Genomic DNA, 20236 nt, shown 5'->3' on the forward strand with positions numbered 1-20236 from the left:
GATTTCTTGGTACTAAATGTTTTGGATACTCCTGAACTAGGTGATTTAGAATGTTTTGGATATGTAGGTACTAAATGTTTGCTCCACAAAACTGGTAATTGCTTCAGATAACTTAATAATTACAAAATATTGCCTAATAATGTACAATATACAGGGAATAATGTATAACATAACTATCGAACATATTAATGTTATACATTGTGCAAACTACAATGCATATAACTATACAAATAATGTAAATAAATTGATTTATAATGCAATTTTCCGTGATGTTAATGAAGTGACATACCAGTGCATATAACAAATAATGTAACACTTATACATGCATAATGTATGTAAATATGCATGTAATGCAAGGTTATTCAAATTATAGAAAATACTGTTTCTCCAAACGACCGGCTCCTGTAATAATTCTGAAAACGAAACAAGTACTCAATTCAATTAATGTAACAAATAGATAACAATAATGCTCAAAAAAACTTTTATAATGAATAATCATTTAAACAATCTAGTTCAAAGTGGGAAGAAATAGACTTAAACACTGAGCATAAAACGCAAAACAAAGAACAATAATGTTGTTATAATGAAAATTAATCAAGATTTCCTCTTTCCCTTAGGCAGCTCATTCTCCGTTTCAAGCTCTTTAAGCATATGACAATTTCTAGAGTCGTGATGGCACAACTCATCGCACGCGTTACACCGTCTAAGGGGCCTAGTAGCATCCTTGATAGCCTTTTCTCTCTTCGAAATCAGACGACTAGCGGAGCTGCTCGCGTGCCCCTTCGTCTTTACCACATTCGGAGGGTGGACCTTGACGACTTCCGGCCTTTCCATTCCATAAAACTGTTCGATCATTCGCCTCTTCTCAGAAGCGGATGGCAAAGGAGTTCCAGCTTGAAGTGAATTACCAAGTTCCTCCAATCCACCTACGAAGAAAACCATAGAACAGTGAGATCCCTTGCTTTGAAACGTTTTTTCTTTCATCAACAACGGACTGTGTAGGTAAATTCTCATCAACATGTCCATGGACAGCCTTAACCAACGGAGTCTTCATCCATCTACTTGCACAGTAGTTATCCAGAATCTTTTTTACTTCATTGTTCTGGAACAAAAAGAAGACATGGTTGCACAGATAGCCCTGCCTACTGAATAGTTTGCAATCACAAGAATATGAGTCGTCAGTCCTATCATGTCTCACAAAGTAGGAATGGCGAAGGCTGTCTCCAAGTTTGTAGGTGTCAACAGAGTCTGCAGATGAGAACCCCAAAACGCGACACCTGTCATTTCCCTCAACAATCTCCTCTTGTATTTTCTTGAACATACTATCTGTGTACAGAGTAGAAGCATGTTTCTCGAAAGGCAGAGTAGTGGCCAATATAGGCAGGGCAGTCGCGTCTTGGTAGTCCAGCTTTGTTCCACTATTCCGCTGAAAATCCACAGCTTGATTGAAATTCAAGTAGAATTCGGCAATGTTGTTGCGTGGCTTGAGAAATTTTTTATAGAAGTTGTTCTCTGACTCATAAATAGAGGTGGTCCTAATCATCGAGCCCATCGGGAAATCTCTAAAGTATGCAGGTATCCATAATTGCCTGTAGTCGTACAATGTCTTCAACCAACCATGGTCTTCCAGGTCGTAACGTTCAAGTACTCCATTCCACTCTTCTTCGAACTTGTCGGGTTCAAGCAGATTCGACCAGACGCAGGCATTGAACTCTTTCTTGAAATCTTCGTCCCGCAACAACCGACCAGGAACTTTATTGGCCAACTTATGCATGATATGCCACATACACCATCTGTGGCGAGTCCCGACAAGAATCTCTTCAATAGCCGATCTCATCCCCAAATCTTGATCTGTAACAATCATCTTCGGAGCAACCCCCATACATTGGACAAAATGTCTAAACAGCCATGCAAAAGCGCCTGTCTTCTTGTTGCTTACCAAACCAGCAGCGAAAGTCACTGGTCGTCCATGATTGTCCTTTCCTGTGAATGGCGCGAAGATCATACAATACCTGCGTAACATAAGCCAACATAATTCAAGAAAAGTACATATGTAATGCATGCAAAATACATTGTAATGCATACAATAATATACATATTCAAATGTTATAATGCACGACAGGTATACCTATTGGTGTTGTAGGTGGTGTCAAAAGCCACAATATCACCGAACATGTGGTAATTCATCTTCATCAAACCATCACACCAGAACAAAGCAACAAGCTGGTTGCTAGCATTAACCTCGTACTCATATGTGAATGCTTCGTACATCTCCTTCTTCCTAGCCATATCATCCAAAACCATTTGTACGTCAAAACCATGAGCGTATACTTTGATGTCTCGTGAAGCATTCCTTATATCCCCAACATTGCAGCCAACGAGCTGAAAACCACCCAGAATTTCCTTCAGCACATTAAACGTGAGCGTGGGACCTATGTTAGCCTTTGAACAATCAAGGATAAATTGGTGATGTACGTCGTCCAACTTTCGATTGATTGACATAAACTACTGATGCTCTGTCCCAACCATGTAATGGTTATGAACTTCGTTAAACTCCTCGACAGTATAACCTGAAACTCCTCCATCGGAGAAGAACTTGAATGAGATACTGGCTTTACAACCACAACGCTTGGATAAACGTCGACGTTTTAACGAAAAACCAGACCGTACATTTGCTTGGTCATCCTCGCTCGACTTCTTGATGCCTTCCCTGTTGCATACCACGTTATACCAAGTAATTATACCATCAGTTTTCCTCATTTGTGATTTGTGAGTATCAAAACCAACAGCCCGGGCATACACATCGTAGAACGCGAAACAAAAATCCAGTGATTTGAACTTCTGGCCAACCACAGGCTTCAACTCTTTCGAACACTCGGGTACAACAACCACTGCACACAATCACAAAAAACAAAACTCAGCTAACATAAACATTATGAACCATAAAACTTGCATTATCTATCTAATAATTTACATTATCCAGAACTAAATCTACATTATATGTATCTAATAACACAACACCCTAGTTTAATTAACGTGTCTAAACCATAACAAAGGCAACATAAAACGTGCATTATCTATCTAATAATGTACATTATATAGTATTAAATCTACATTATTTGTAGCTAGTAACACAACACCCTAGATTAATCAACGTTTCTAAACCATAAACAAGACAAACTAATACTTGGATTATTTATTCACAATTTTACATTATCCAGTAATGAATGAACATTAAGATTAACAAATAATACAACATCCAAGCCGCCCGTCCCTAAACCCTAGCCCATGCAAACTCAATTCTAAACCCTAGGCGACCCCCTTAAGCAAACTCATGCTCCTTGTTAGCGTCAGTTATGGAACTAGATTTAATTAACAGATACAGAATGTCGAAGAAGTTTGCGTTAATATGTGTGATTTGGAAATTAATGAAACGTGGATACAAAAAAATATGACTTCTCGAAAAAAATCACCTTCGTCCATGTTTGAATCATAAGCTTCGTCCATTGTTGAAGAACCACCTTCTTCCATTGTATTAACGATAATGTTCCAGGAACACTCCCAAAAATAACGCATAAATGCACAAACTGCATACGATAATTACAACCAAGGCAAGTTTCGCACAAACGCATGATTTGATTTTTAACAAAGAACTAACGTTGAAAGATGAAAGAGAAGAAAGGTTAATTTCACGATGAAAGAGAAGAAAAAATTCTGGGAGAAGAAGAAAAAAACCGACGCAATATTCTGTGAGGAGAAAATCATGGACTTTCCATAACCACCAACACTGTCATTCCCTTAAAAGCCCTTTTCCATTTTTTTAATTAATAAAAAATGCATGATCAGGCCTTAATTTCGACCATTAGATGATAAGAATGAATGGTTGGGATTAAAAAGGAAAAAAGCATATAATATAGGGGTGCATTAGGGTGCCACCATGTTTAGAGTGACAACATACCACTAATACTAGCCCTTAGATCAATAAGACGGACGTCTAAGATTGAATATATATGAAATAGAGTTCGGATTGCAGTCTTATGTATTGGATATTGCAGTCGTGGGTATTTTAGTCATTTCATAATATTTTGAAATCAAAATTGGGGATATCCCCCAAAAATAGCATCACTCTCCAAATCCTTCTCTCTCTCTCTCTCTCCGACTCTTCTCTGTCTCTCTACCTGACTCTCCGATAGCGATTACTCTCATTCCGCCGCCTCTGTCTCTAAATCCCGCCGTCTCTGCCTCCGCCTCTGAATCCATCTCTCTCTCTTCCCCCCTCTCTCTACCGCCGATTTACTACGAGAAACCCTAAATTCACAAGTTCACGCCGCCTCCGCCGCCGCCTCTACACCGTGAGTCGGCGAGTAACCCTCACTTCGACGGTGATTAAGACTCGCTTCGACGGTGAACTGAAGCAACGTTTCCGGCGGCAAACTCGATTTCCGATGGCGGTATGGTTTTTTTATTTCTGGATATCGATTTTGAGAGATGCAGTGGTGATATGAAAGTTTTTTATAGTCGTGAGTTCAGTTTTAATCGGCGTTTTTGGTGATTTTCGCAATTATATAGCTATTTGCTCCATCTATTGGTGATTTTTGCAATTATATATTGTCACCGAAAGACCTCATCAGCTATCACCACTATACCGAGCCTCTTCACCACTATGTGATTCGGTATTCCTTTATTTCACCCAAGTGAACCTTGAGTGATCATCCACCAACACCATAACATAGCGATGACTGCTGCAGCTTGGTGTTCTAGTCGGTCCCATCAAATCTGTGTGAACTAACTCGAACAACGTGGATCTACAATTCAAAGACTTTTTAAAAGGGAGTCTATGTGATTTACCATATTGACAACCTTGACAAATCACATCTTCGCACACATTCACCAGAGTAGGCATACCAGCGACCAGCTTTTTAGACGACATTTGCTGCAGTAGCTGATGGCCTACATGCCCTAACCGAGCATGCCAGATCGATGTATTGTCGGTTTGACTAGTTTTCTTGACATAAGCTTCACCTGCTGACATAACAAACAAAGAACCATTCTTCTCTCCAATATACGTTACATCAGCAGAAATATTCTTCACATTATCAAGCACCTTCAAATCATTAGGACCAAACAATACATACTTTCCAGATTCTGTAATTTGAGTGACCGAAACTAGATTTCGTTTCAAACCTGGAACATGGTAAACATCATGCAGCTTGACACTTTTGGCTGATCGATTTCCGACAACATCAATGGTCACGTCACCTTCTTTGGCTACTGGATGAGTTGAGTTGTCTGCAATGACAACAACTTTCTCTCCATGGTGATCACGCATCTCCGAGAACAAAGTGTCATTTTCGGTTGCATGATGAGAGCAACCTGAATCGGTGATCTATTCCTCCATGTCGTTGATGTAGTTGACATGGACATCACCTGCCTTTCCTTTGCTTGCTTCAACAGTGAAGCACTGGTCCCATTCAATTTTATCATCTCCATCATTTGTGCAAGCAACGTTAGCTTTAGTAAGCTTAACACAACAATTCTTCTTAATATGCCCAAGTTTCCACACCTGAAACACGTGATAGGTTTCTTACTTGGAGATTTGCCTTTGTCTACACTCGTGTCTTCATCCTTGCCCTTGTTCGAAGTCAAAGCATTCTTCTTGTTTGATTTCCCCTTTGAGAAAAGAACAGCATCTGAATCAAGATTTTTCGCCATTTGTTTCGCCAAGGCTTCTTGATTACAAAGAAGATTCTCTAGCTCCTCTACTGAAGGCTGATTTGACCACCCTTGGATCGAGGTGACGAAGGGCCCATACTCCTTCCTCAGACCACGAATAAGATAGCGACGCAGACGTGCTTCACTGATCTTTTCGTTCGTGTCTATCTCTGATATTTCAGCACAACAACTTTTAATCCGTAAAAAGTATTCGGAAACTGACATACCTCCTTGAGTTAACATTGTTAACTCATTCTCCAAAAGTTGCAGCCTTGCGGTGTTTTTCTTGGTACAAACACTTTCAAGTGTTTGCCAAACTACTTTTGGAGAGCTCACGTCACAAACATGATCAATGAAATTCTTGCTGATTGATGTCCTCAACGCAAAGAGCGCTTTACCACACTTGATCTTCCACTTTCTTCGTGATTTGGCATTTTCAGGGACATCTCTAGGAACCTTCGTTTCAACACCAGCGATCAGCTCCCATAGATCCTGACCTTGAAGATATACCTCCATACATATCCTCCAGAACTTGTAGTTGTTATGGCCAACAAGTTTCTCCATCCCGAACTGATTATTTCCACCATTTGAGGCTTCCATTATAGTGACGACAAGAGCTTTCCCTAGAGTACAACTTGACTCTGGTACCATATAACAAATGAAAGGAAAGCAGAAAAAAAAGCTATACGATGACAGAAAATCAGTGTATTAAATTCCTCCAGATACAACTCATTTATAGGCAAGCTGCTCAACAAATTCCTAAAAACTCTCTAGCACTATCTGCCACTAACAAAACAGAATAACTTAATTAAATTGACTACTAAATCACTCTACATGATGAGTGAGTCCTAAAACAAACTAAATAGAATCAGCCACTTAACAAATCTATTAGTGGTTCCTAAAGTTTAGCACTAATTTTAACAATTTATCTGTAGTAATTTTCTGACTACCTATGTATTAGTGTTTCCTTAATGGAATTATGCAATGTAAATACATTCAAAACTCAATTAGGAGCCAAAATATCGTCCAATTAAAAGCAAAACTACTCATGTTGGATGATTGGCCCTAATCACCTTTTGACGAACTCCATCAAGAGTTAGTCTCTTAATCTAATTTTGATGGTGCATATTGACATATTCATCAAATTACAACATACTTTATGTAAGAGGCTAAATATGATGGGAACAAAAACATTCATTCATATTATTCAACGAAGGATCTCAGCCTCATAAAAAGAGCATCAAAATAAGGCAAATTCATGTTTATAAAGGAAAGAGGGGAAGGAAGAACTGCTCATCTTAACGTTCAATTTTTTGTTACTTCTTATGAGTTAATTTTTACCTTGTTTATGAATACTAGCAAAATATATGAAAATGTTATTTTATCAATAAATTTTGTGTACTGTAAGTTGTATTCTGCTCCATTTTATGTATATAGTATCATATTTCAGTATTTCAAGTAATGATAAAGTAGGTGTGTAAATTTAACCCGAAACTCGTGGATTGCCCCGAATAACCCAATACAATTAGTAGGTTAGAGCTCTAATTTTACAACCCGAATACAAAACATGTTAAACGGGTTAGCCCATTAGGTTTGGCGGGTTGCGGGTTGGTCCGGCAGGTTGTAATTTCCGATTAAAATACTAAAATTTTAGAGTATTTCTTATATTTTTGGATTTCATGTGCTACATTTCACTAGTCTTCTCAATCTTCACGCAACACCTTTCTAAATGGTTCCACACTACTGAAAACTCATCTCTCCTCACTGCTCAGTTCACAAGTAAATTCAAAATACGCAAGCACACAACCTGATCAAGTTAGACTGGGACCTGTTCAAGTTGGGCGACTACTACGATCGTTGTGTGTGAACAAAGACGAAGAGAATGTTTAAAACCTAAACTCCATTACACTATTAAGCTAGCACAGGGAAGTAAGGGTCGAATCCCTCAGAGATGGATGCGGTTGGAGTTGAGAATGAGACATTTGGAAGGGTGAACAGATCAACTAACTAGAGTGAACTGATCAACTAAATGGACTCGACTGGATCAGCTAAACTAAAAGCGGCAATAATAAAAAGTACGCGGGACCACTGACACATATGCGCGTACTCGAAAAAGTTGACAATAAAGAAAAAGGTGACGACGACGGTGGTTTCTAACTAACTACCTTCTACTTCTAATCTTAGGTACCAAAAGGAAAGTATAAACGTAGATTAAAACAGAGCATCAACATAAAACAAGAGAACAAAGCATAATGAAACAGATCCATGAAATTACACTTAAATGAAGGCGAATCTAAGCTAAAGAAAGTAAATTATGCAAGTTGAAGAACGGAAATGTAAATCTACCTACGGGAAAGCAGTAAGAGAGTAGATCCAAAGCAAACAAAAGCAATCCAACACTGAAAACACTAGATCGAACCAGCTTGCATCAAAAACTCCATTTCATTCAAGATCTTCGGTAAAAACAAAAGGAATATAATTCTTGCGCAATTTTAAAAGTGATATGAAATAAACTAAGTAGCGACTACGAGAAAAACATGTTTAAACTTTAGAACTAAGAAAGCGAAGAAAATAACATAAGGTAAATTGTTCAAAATCCTCAAAAGGCTACACAGATGATGAGCTACTAGGTGAGTGATGAGCTAAAACTAAGCTACTAAATTACTCCATAATTAAGCTAAAACTTGAGTTAGTGAAGTTGGTGAGTGATGAGCGATAATGGAATTCATGCAATCTCTCCATATTTATAGAGCGCATGTTGGGCTCAAATCCCTAGGTTAAGCCCATTTTGCTTTTGACATTTCTGCCCCTTCTAAAATGGTCTTTGCTATTTCTCTCTCTTGTGACTCATCATTGCAAATGCATGATTCCACTGGATCAGTTCAGCAACTTCAGTGGTTCAACTCGGCACTTCTTCATGTTGTTTTCACTCCTTTCTTGAGTTGATCCGGCTGACCATGCATTTTCTATTTCTTCATTTTCTGACATCTGCACACTCAAATTTACCACTCTTTTTTGCACATTATTAACCATGTTAGTACAATAAACCCAATAAAATCATGCATGTATTGAGCCGATCAACTACCTACTTCTAAGTTCCACCACTACCCATTCTTCTGTCATCCCGTCATTCGTCATCACTGGCTTACCATCTCCAAAGCCAATTAAGACAAAATTGAGAATTAACTCATCAAAATTCTAATATATTTATCGTTATAATTAATTATTATGAACAAAGCCAAATAATGACACGATTGCTCTAATTTTAATTTATCTTTGTTTATATCATCTCCAACTATTATTGATGAAAGTCATAAGAATTTGAAGGTATTATATGATTCTAAACCTAAGAATTGAAAAATATCAGAGGAAATTTTTGATTACATAAGTTTGTCTTTGAAAGCTTTTTGGCCCGAATAACTTGATGGGTTAGTCCGAAATCCGGTGGATTAGGGCTACGGTTTAAAATTTATAACCCGAATAGCCCACGCTCAAATAGCCTGACAACCGAGTGGGTTGGCCCGAATCCGAACGGGCTAGCCCGATTGACATTCTTATGACAAAGTAGGTTTAAATCGAATGTCTTTTAACTGAAATTTATTTTTATGTTAGGGGTAAATTTGAAATTCTACTTTTTTTTTTTTTTTTTTTTTCTTTCATGCATACAGATTATTTAACTAAACAGTAAACACACTATAGCCCACTTTCAATTGCCCAAGACTGTGACAAAAAAATGAAAAAAACTCTACCCATTATCTCTAAATTCATGAAACACCTATTATCATATAAACTAAGTTTTGGGCTACCAAAACAACCAAACACATCCTAGGGGTAAAATGTGCCTCTAAAATATGCGTTATATAGATTTTTTGTATTCAACTCTATATCCGTTATAGACAAATTTTAATTATATATTTGTGATTTGACATTTAGATAGAATCATATAAATTTGAAACCAAACTGTTGAAACGAAATAAACAATTTTTAGGCGTTTGAACGATTACAACTAAAATTAATAAGTTCAACATTGGCTCAATTTTTCATCTTAATTATTTAAATTGGAAATCGTGTATTGATAAATAAAAAATTTAAGAAAATCAATACCAATAACTAGGCCTGCTTATTCGGCTGGTTCCGGTTCTAACCGGACCGGTTGACCGGTTAACCGGTTTTAAATTTTCATAAATCCTAGAACCGGAACCGGAACCGGAACCGATCCGGCCGGTTAAGAACCGGTCGATTCCGGTTCCGAACCGGAACCGATGTGTAAGTTTAATTCGAATTTATTTATAATTTTAAATAGTTCAATACTAAAAAAATAATAAGCCAACATCTAGAAATATAACAAATAATACCTAAAAAATCAAGTAAATACACAAAAGTACAAACCAACAATACAATAATATTCATATATGGATAAGAGTGATGTCAAGTGTAGTAGGTCGGACTAGTTTATGTTAGCAATTTTTTAATAAAAAAATAGGAGTTCTAAACTTTAGCAATTTTTTAAAAAAATAAGTTTTAAAATTGAATTTCAATTCCCCTTTTTGGCTAAACAAATATTCAATGGAATTTCTAATATTACTAATTGATCTTGTTGTGACTTTTTGGTTTATAATGCAACTGTTAATAAATTATTCACAGACATGTTAAAAGTGTATGTTAAATGAATTGTTACATATATTTGTTATAAAGTTAAATTTCTATCATATGAAATGATATTGTAATTGACTAATTGTATAAGTTCTTTTGGAAATTAAAAACAAACTTATGATGTCCTACTCATTGTAGTTAGTTCATCAAAAATTGATTGGGGAAATAATTGTAGATTCAAAGTATCACGGTTTAAACATTTTAAATACTTCAGAAACAGAGCTCGCAAATCTAACACTTTTTAAATCTAAAAATCACTCGATGTTTCAAATTATTTTATTTTAATTCAAAATTAATTCAATTAAATTAGATTTATTAGTATATTAAATTATAAAAAAATAAAATTGAATTATAATCCGGTTCCCGGTTAGGAACCGGAACCGACCGGTTCCGAACCGAAACCGGTTTTATTTAAAAAGTTGGAACCGGTACCGGAACCGGAATCGGAAAATTCGGTTCCGGTTCCTTAATTAACCGGTCGGTTCCGGTTCCAATTCCGGTTAACCGAGAACTGGAGAACCGTTTAAGCACCCCTACCAATAACTAGAAATCATGTACCGATTACCAACAAAATGTAACACTAAAATTTGATTAAAATTTGACTCAGCAATGGTGCGCCATGTGCATCGCGAAGGGAATTTTGCGGCGGACTTCTTATCGCACCATGCCTATAGCTTTGCTCGTGGGGTGCATGTTTTGGATCAACCACCATCAGGTCTTAATATTTGGCTCCTTCATGATAGGTTAGACATTTCTTATTGTCGTTAGTTTCCTTTCTCCTCAAGCTTAGCCTGCTTTCTTTACCAAAAAAAAATTGATTAAAAATGATTTACTATTAAGTTCTCCTCCTCCTATCTTAAAATGTTAAGTTCCCTCACATAAGAGACGCCATTTGATTTGACCTAACTAGTCAAATATAGAAAGTTGACCATCCAGATTGATCTAACGGCAAAACCTGCACCCTTACCGTAGTCCCGGTCATAGCTGAATATTACCGTAAGAGAGCAAAAATAAGTGTGCTTCGGAATAATATCGCATTCTTCCACCACAGACAAATGAAATACGTATAAAACCCTAAAAAAAATTTACTTAAAATTAATTATAATCGTCGCCGGAAAAGTTCACCCGAGTCCTTCAAAACAGACTGTAATTTCAGGTTCACTCTGTCGCTTTTTAATTTTTTTGAATTTTGTATTTGACGATCCTAGGATTTTGAGTTGAATCTGAAAATTCCGATTCCATGACAGAATTCCAGTTTTGTTTTTATCATTTGATACATTATTGATACTTTGAATTCAATTTTTCCAGTTGCAGTGACTTAACGATTAGCCAAGTTGAAGCGATCAAATGGTAGGGTTTCCTTCTTTTTTGTTTAGGAGTTTTTGGTGATGATTGAACTTTCTAGATATATCTGACTAATGGGCGTTCTTTTTCATAGTATTAATTATTGTTTGTTGCTGAGAGTTTGGAGGTATTGGGAGTTGGATTGCTGCATAGTATGCTTACATGATACACACTTAAGTGAAAATGTTAAAACAATTAATACATTAAGATTAGCCATTAAAAAAAAAATGATCTTAACCCATTACTGAGTTCAACATTGTGAAGCTTTATTGTTGAGAGATGATATGGTGCCCTTCTTAGTGAACATGTCTGTTTTCAACTAGAAGGCATGTCCACCCTCCTACCAATTCAATAGTAGGTTTAATGTCATCAGATTCTCTATGGTTGTAAGTGCAAGCTTCAGTTGAAGTTTTAAAAATGGAAAACATTGAATGATTAGTTGATTACAACATTTCACCGTATTTACATGATGAGGATGTTTGCCTCCCTGAGCTTGATTCATGGTATCCTAGTGTGGTGTAATCGTCTGATGTGAATGTGATGATTAAGATGTACTTCTCAACAATGTTTGTTGTCTATCCAGGACAAAGGTTTTTGGATGCCCAAGGGGGGTGCTCATGTAACAAATGGAGATGCAGTTTTTGATAACTCGTCTAGACTGGAGTCTAAGCGTGCCCGCCAATGGTTCTTGGATTTTGCTGAGCCGGATTTATTTCCTAGTAAAAAGCAGGCTGTTGAAGGTTCAAGTGGCAAGTTGGAATCTTCAATTCCGAGCTCTCTTGCATGGGAAGGTTCATCTGGATTTCAGTCGGTGCCGTCAGTGCCAAGCCAATTTATGGATCGACTATTTGGATCTGAAACACCCACGCCCGAAAATCTTGGTGACAGAAACATGCCCATTTCTGGGATAGATGACTCAAATGTAAGGAAAAAGATCGATGGTGAACAGTTTGAGGATGATCCATCAGTTGGCTTATCGATGTCTTATGCTATGGAGGATCCAGAAACGGGAATAAGTTATGGTGGACTTAGAAAAGTCAAAGTTAATCAGGTTAAGGATCCTGATAATGGGTTGCATACGTCTATTGAACATGGCATAGGGATGATGGAGCAAACGTACCACAGTGGAAATGAAAACACCTTCATGTCCATGGGACAACCTTATGGTAAGGAGGGTGGAAGTGTCACATTGATGGGCCATTCGTATGATATTGGGGAAGCAAATGATAGATCTATGGAATTGGCTTTTGGGAAAGGTCTTGATAGTACTATTTCGATGACTCACACATACAATAAAGCAGAAAATAACAGTATATCCTTTGGCGGCTTTCAAGATGAACATGTCATGGAAGCTTCTACTAGGCCGCTCAGCAACTATAGCTTATTGTACGAACAATCTTCAGCTCAAATTCCTGAGCCTCCTAGCAAAAAGGAGGTGGATGTGCTAAATGGCAATGTCGATCTTAGAACCACTCAAACACCTAAAACCAAGGTTGATTCTGCACCTAAGAGTAAATCGGAGTCGAAACCTGCTAGGAAAGAGGCTCCAAACAGCTTCCCGTCCAATGTGAGGAGTTTGATAGCAACTGGCATGCTTGATGGGGTGCCAGTGAGATACGTTTCGGTCTCAAGAGAGGTACTTTCTTTCCAATTCACTAATACCCGTTGGCTCTTTTTAGTGGCTTATCAGAAGTATTCTGCATGTAAATAAGGAGCTTCGTGGAATCATCAAAGGCTCTGGCTATCTTTGTGGCTGTCAGTCCTGCAACTACTCTAAGGTGTGTGTGTGTGTGTGTGTGTGTGGTTCTGTCATTGCAATGTCAAAATGATTATTAATTTTAATCCTCACAAGGCACTTAATGCATATGAGTTTGAGCGGCACGCTGAATGCAAGACGAAGCACCCAAACAACCACATATACTTCGAGAATGGCAAGACCATCTATCAGATAGTTCAGGAGTTGAGAAGCACCCCTGAGAGTATGCTATTCGATGCAATCCAGACTGTGACTGGCTCTCCTATAAATCAGAAGGCCTTCCGCACTTGGAAAGGTATTGAACCTATCACATCTATTGAAAGTTTTGTGGCTGCTCATTGGCTTTGTGTTTTCATTGTAATAGAATCATTCCAAGCAGCAACCCGCGAGCTTCAGCGTATATATGGGAAAGAAGAGCTAAACCTCTGACTATGAGAGTACTTTTGAGAGGCAGCCTGGTCTTGAAAGTATCCTGGTATAGCGATTTATTTTATGTGGAGGAGGGCGAGTACTATATTCGGGTAAGCTGCAATATTGTATTTGTACATGCATTTCCAAAGTTGAGATTTATATATATTCAAGCCACAGATATTGGAGAGGCCCAGATTGCTGAATTTTAGTTCATACTCGATATGTTTTTGTTATCAAAACTCAATAATGCGCTCCCAAATTTGATATTGTATACAGGAAATAAAACAATGGTTCAAAGCACAACACATTTCGGGTGGATTCTGTACCACAATGATGCAACTTGAGCACCAACATAATATTCTTCAAAATGAAAATTGAAAATGTTTTGTAAGAACATTTTGTTCGGCTTGGAGACAGATTGAACTAAAATTGATGCAACTCTGGTTCATTTACTTGGCCTTTGAGTTGTAGAAATCATGCCAGCTTTATATGTTTGAACAAATCCTATTAGTAAAATTGTGAAGGATGTAAGAATATATTATTATGGAGATGCAAATAGGTGGATAAATTAAACGATTATTACCCGTTACAAGTCACAAACACCAAATTTTGAACAAGTACTTTCAGTAAAAAAAGTCTGCACATCGCACATAAAAATATGCATGGACATTTGAATGTAGAGTACGTGCATTAATCTTAGTGAGGAACACTCAAACTCCTATGTCTCAAATAAACAAGAACCTATATCATTACCACACTAGAGACCCATTTCTGGTGGCGAAAATTCCACAAGTATTCACCACAATAGCCTTTCATTTTTTCACCCTTTTTTATCTTCCCGGCGTGACACTTGTAAGTGCCCATTGCACTTGACTTTTCTGCTCATTCAAGAGCCACAGCACGCCGACTTCTGTGCAAGTTGCCCGCCTCCAGCAGATCCATCGGGTTGATTGATTTTGATGGTAGTAGGCTACAATCAATAAAATGATGTGAAAAAACACGACCCACTCAGGTTGACAAAGACACAGACGATGAGATGTGCTTACCTCTGCTTTTGTGTCAGTATCGGATAACCTTTGCTTTATATCCCTGGCTATTGAGAAGAAGACTTCTTCCACATTGAGATTCGTTTTTGCACTCTGCAGCAAATGGTATTTCCTTAAGATGAGATCGAAGTTTGTTTCTCTCTCCTTGTAGAAAATAGACAGGTACTTACGGTTTCGAAGAATTTGATTCCATACTCATCAGCAAGTGCTTGGCCCTTGGAGGTTGGAACAGCCTAATACATTGGACTGCAGAAAGTCAATTACTAGGAAATAAAAAAATCATATCTACAGTCACATAGAAAACAAACCAGTCGATTTAATAATGCATGAATTATTTTAAAATTCAAGTTCTAGAGTCAAATCTCTTCTCTACCAATCCACACTTCTCTTTTTCCAAATACTCCTAGGCTCGAATGGTCTAGCAGTAACACAAAAAATAATTTGCGTGAAGGAAAATTACCCTTTTGCTTTCATCCATATCAGCTTTGTTTCCTACCAATATCTTGTTGACATTGTCAGAAGCATGTTGTTCAATGTTTCTAATCCAGTTCCTAATATCTGTAAGACAAGCCAGATCTTAATAGCAGTACAGAAATTATGAAAAGGGAATGATGGAAAGAAAGAAACCTTACTGTTAAAAGAAGATTCATCTGTAACATCATAAACCAGCAATATTCCCATGGCACCACGATAATAAGCTGGGAAGTGGGGAGCAGAAAAAATCTGAGCATGATGATTATAAATATGCAAATACATATGTGATTGATGAAGAGATCACTATACAATTGTAGATCGAGAGGTCCCATACAAAAGTACACATCTTGTTTGGATCCTAAATATTACCCCAACCCAAACTCTCGTACATTATGCAAAGTACAAAGTATCCGTTCCCACTGGTTCATGTTAAAGTGTAAAAGAGGAATGCAAGCAAACAGAAGTACATCTGTTAGCTCAACTTGTCTTTCATATCTTAATATCAAGAATATTGAGATATAAATTGTGGAGCATACTCATAAAAGAAAACATGAAATTGACAATAAATTTAGATAGGGAGGCCAATCATTTTTCATAGCCTCCACAGTTTCTCATGATATCACCTCAAATACTAGACCACTGTAAACCCCTCCAATGTTATAAGGAAATATATAAATATATTAAACTGTTCTTTGAGGAGAATAAAAAAGAAATGAGCTAGCTTGAGGTGAATATAATCCGATTGCACCTGTGGTGATAGTGCGGAATCGCTCTTGTCCGGCTGTATCCCAAATTTGAAGCTTGATCCGCTTCCCATCAAGCTCAACAGTTCTTATCTTAAAATCAATTCTACAAAATATGGCCACGCATTTGGTCAAGAGGAAAATTCATTCATCCATACCTATGTTTCATTAAAAAATCTTACCCAATGGTGGTGATGAAACTAGTTGTGAAGGAACCATCAGAGAATCGCAAAAGTAGACAACTCTTACCCACACCTGCGGTTCAGCAAACAGAAAGGTAATTTGCAAAAAAACAAGGAAACAGAAGGTTAGAATGAAAACTAGTATAATTTCATTAGTAATATTATAACATGTTTCATATACTTTTCCTGTTTCAGAGTAAACAACACCAGAAGTATAATTTATTTCTGAAACAACTGAAGTTACAAGTTCTGTTTAGCAGTTATGAATAAGCCAATCAGGCAGAGAACCAACCATTTTACACCAAACTCAAACCTATTTTTCATTATATATCTCACCAAAAAGTAGTTATACTCCAACCATTGACACCAATTCAAATTTTACACCATTTTTGAGTATGTCCCACAAAATTTTTGCATTATCACCATATTTGGTGTTGTTCCATAGAAAAACCCAAAAATGGGTTTGGGTTTGGGTTTGGTGTATGGTTGGAGAATTTTTCTACACCAAAACTCATTTTTGGTGTATGGTTGGAGATGGCAACACATGCCTAGAGGAAACATGCAAGACCATCTCCAACCATACTCCAAAAATGAGTTTTGGTGTAGAAATCTTCTCCAATCATACACCAAACTCAAACTCATTTTTGGTGTTTTTGGTGAAACAACACCAAATATGGTGTTACTGCAAAAATTTTGTGAGACAAAAACTCAAAAATGGTGTAAATTTTGAATTTGGTGTAAATGGTTGGAGTAAAACTATTTTTTTGCGTGACGTATACTCAAAATGGGTTTGAGTTTAGTGTAAATGGTTGGAGATGGTCTACCATCTCCAACCATACACCAAAACTCATTTTTGGTGTAGACAAATTCTTCAACCATACACCAAAACTCATTTTTGGCGTTTTCAATGGAATATCACCAAATATGGTGTTTACTGCAAAATTTTGATAGACACATACTCAAAAATGGTGTAAACTTAAATATGGTGTAAATGGTTGGAGATAAACTACTTTTTGGTGTGACATATTCTCAAAAATGGGTTTGAGTTTGGTGTAAATGGTTGGAGATGGCCTAAAGTAAGATTAATTAGTACTCCTACTACATTTTTTAGGATGATTGAAAATAACAGAGCATGCAACCATCTAATACTAACTGCTTTAAAGAGAGCCACCGATCAAAATTCCACACTTTTTTCCGATTTCCATACAGTGGCATAGGCAGACTTCTTATGAAGTTGTACTGTACAAAGGCAACACACCTACATAGTACATACGGAACATTGCATCATATTTTACCTGTAAGAACGATCATACTACCTATCGGCTCACATGCATAGGATTGGGCAAAGAAATAATAGTGCCCCAAACAAAACTGGTTTACTTCTTAGACAAAATTTAGTGAATGAAAAATTCAAAGTTTCATTTAGCAACTTATCTCAACATTAGCCAGAACAAAGCTGTATTTAACACTCTGTTTAAACAGTTACTACTCTTTGAGAAGGCAAAAATGAAACAATGTCCCCACAAAAGCACCTTCAGTTAATTCCATCTAAACCAAATATGGTAGCACCAAAAACAGTTCGAAGGCCACCAGCATCGAATCACAGTGTTAAACTCAAAATGGCATGTACATATTTAACAATTATAGAAAGTTTTAAGGCCTCGGCATACAAACAATTTATTCAGGAAAATACTTATAAAACGAAAAAAACTTTCAACAGCGTAACTTAGAAATCAAGAGGCCAAAAGTCAAAATTCATTTCAAAGAAAAACATCATCCATCCCAGATCCGCACCAAAAGAGGACGAATTTTCCAAAACAAACATTTTAATCAAAGCACTAATACTCAAAAGTATAAAAAACTCCAAAAATCAAAGACGAGCAAACTCACCGCTGTCGCCGATGAGGAGAAGCTTGATGAGGTAATCATAATCCGCCCTTGCCCTCGCCGGTGGTGCGGCCATTGACTAATCGGTTGGAAAGCTCAGGAGTGGCGCAAAATCAGGTTCTCTGTGGTCCGTCTCAGGTCTGAAGTAGGTTGTGATCACAAATGAGTGGCAGATCTGGATGAAATTAGATCTTGAGACGGAGAGAGAGAGAAACGAAGGAGATAGAGAGGGGAAGAAGAATACTTGCGAATACGTATTGTATACAAAACCAAAATGAATACAATAGGTCAATATTGTAGAGACGGGACAGATCGACAGCTTTTGTGATTAATAATTCGCAGATGGGATACAGTAGTTGACAGCTTCACCATCCGATGGTTGCTAACTCTCCCTTCTATTTAGTTTTATTACTAAGTAAAATTAGTTAAGGAAATTTGAATTTATTATTCAAAATAATTAAACTAAAATAAATTAAATTTGAGAGCATTTCAAAATAGATAAATAAAACTCATTCGGGATGGAGTTAACAATATCTATATTAATTATAATTATATTTTCCATCTAAAATTTGGTACGAGATGTGATTAAATGAAAACTCTAAATATTGTACAAACTCAAAACTATGACCTGAACCATTGAAAAATGTCAACAGATCGCAAAAAACATCAACAAAAAAATGTCAACAGAATTTTAACGATAGTCAATGATTGATGTTGTGTTGATATTGTGTTGATACTGTATTGACATTAAATCTTGAAATTTCACAATGTGTTGATATTGTATTGAAACTGTGTTGAAGCTGTGTTGAGGAGTTTTGAGTTTGTACTATAAATTTGCATTTTATCACTACCCAATTTGGTACTCCATACATATAAATAAATACTTCCTTCGTCCCACAAAAGATGTTACATTTGTTGAATGACACGAGATTATGTCACACTAACACGAGATTTTATAAGATTTTGTTTTTTTTATTAACTGAAGAGAAAAAATATAATTTTTATATTCACGTGACAAATATTTTTTTTACTAAAATGAAACGTGATATTTTTAGATGATAAAGTAAAAAAAGAATGTGATAAATTTTATGTTGAACAGAAAGAATATCTTTAATTATTCTACCTCTTTATTTTATTAAGATGGAAAGATTAGAAATCAAATTTATATCAAAATTTTAATTACTCCGTCTATTAAGTAACAATAGAGATTTTAATGATTGACAAAAATTTTAATGTGAAAACAATAAAGTTTAACAAAGATAGAGAAAAAAAGTTAGTATTCTCTCCGTACGCGGCAGGAGTCCCGTTTTTTCATTTTATCCGTTGACAAATAGGGTCCCAGATCATTTTACTATAAATGATAATAGGGTCTCACATTCTACAAACTCATTTTACTCATATCTTATTTAAAATTAATATATCCAAGTGAGACCCATATTATACTAACTTTTTTCACTCACTTTTCTTAACATTTCTTAAAATCCATGCCGCCAAGAAATGTGACTTCTAATGCGGACGGATGGAGTATTAGATTTGTTAGTAGAAACATTGTACCAACTCCGTCCACAAAAAATAGACCAATTTTATTATTTTGGGCTGTTCGCCAAAATTAGGTCATCCGCATCCCTGTCTCTTATCCGTCTCTTAACCGTCCCATCTCTTCACTATTCATGGCTCTCACTGTACTTTTCACCCCATCTCTAAACTAAGAGACAACACCTGCATCCCTCCATCTCTTAACCATCTCATCTCTTAACTATTCATTCAATTTTATTTTTTATTTTTATTTCCAACAAATTCAATTAAGATTTCATTGAAATATTAAATTAATACTAATAATTCATTAAATCATTAAAAACCACAAAAATTACAACATCCGAAAATACGAAAAATACATAATTGAAATCCTATGGAGTATTTTTAATTTTAATTTTAATTTTTTTATTTTTGATTTTTATTACAATATTGAAAAATACAAAAATTAAAAATTATAATATTTTAATTTATTTTATTTTAGAATCTTCCTGA

The 20236-nt window shown here is 36.4% G+C and overlaps 3 protein-coding genes across 4 annotated transcripts; 1 reads left to right on the forward strand and 2 right to left on the reverse strand.

Moving 5' to 3' along the window:
* Positions 1-594: 594 nt before the first annotated feature.
* Positions 595-5329, reverse strand: LOC125209530 (protein FAR1-RELATED SEQUENCE 5-like). Its single transcript, XM_089059659.1, has 7 exons — positions 4906-5329; positions 3474-3587; positions 2801-2891; positions 2527-2710; positions 2129-2442; positions 1063-2012; positions 595-926 (listed from the first exon to the last, which is right to left on the reverse strand). Exons 1-7 carry the CDS (start codon positions 5327-5329, stop codon positions 595-597), a joined length of 2409 nt encoding a protein of 802 aa, XP_088915785.1.
* Positions 5330-11395: 6066 nt separating this feature from the next.
* On the forward strand, positions 11396-14353 carry LOC125219534 (DNA-binding protein). Of its 2 annotated transcripts, XR_007176155.2 has the most exons (7): positions 11396-11521; positions 11674-11715; positions 12293-13345; positions 13422-13487; positions 13562-13760; positions 13830-13986; positions 14153-14353. XR_007176155.2 is itself a non-coding variant. In XM_048121543.2 (6 exons), the coding sequence occupies exons 2-6, from the start codon at positions 11713-11715 to the stop codon at positions 13892-13894; spliced, it is 1386 nt and encodes a 461-aa protein (XP_047977500.1). In that variant the 5' UTR covers positions 11396-11521; positions 11674-11712; the 3' UTR covers positions 13895-14069. The 2 variants fall into 2 exon arrangements, 1 of the variants encoding a protein (XP_047977500.1); XM_048121543.2 differs by lacking the exon at positions 14153-14353 and having other exon boundaries at positions 13830-14069.
* Positions 14354-14474: 121 nt separating this feature from the next.
* LOC125219535 (ras-related protein RABE1c) lies at positions 14475-18515 on the reverse strand. The gene is made up of 8 exons (XM_048121544.2): positions 18212-18515; positions 16322-16394; positions 16145-16245; positions 15555-15620; positions 15383-15480; positions 15093-15155; positions 14923-15015; positions 14475-14846 (listed from the first exon to the last, which is right to left on the reverse strand). Exons 1-8 carry the CDS (start codon positions 18282-18284, stop codon positions 14763-14765), a joined length of 651 nt encoding a protein of 216 aa, XP_047977501.1. The 5' UTR covers positions 18285-18515; the 3' UTR covers positions 14475-14762.
* Positions 18516-20236: the final 1721 nt, after the last annotated feature.

This window comes from Salvia hispanica, chromosome 1, assembly GCF_029641045.1.
Source record: "Salvia hispanica isolate PSC_SH4W2 chromosome 1, Shi_PSC_v1, whole genome shotgun sequence".
Taxonomy (NCBI): domain Eukaryota; kingdom Viridiplantae; phylum Streptophyta; class Magnoliopsida; order Lamiales; family Lamiaceae; genus Salvia; species Salvia hispanica.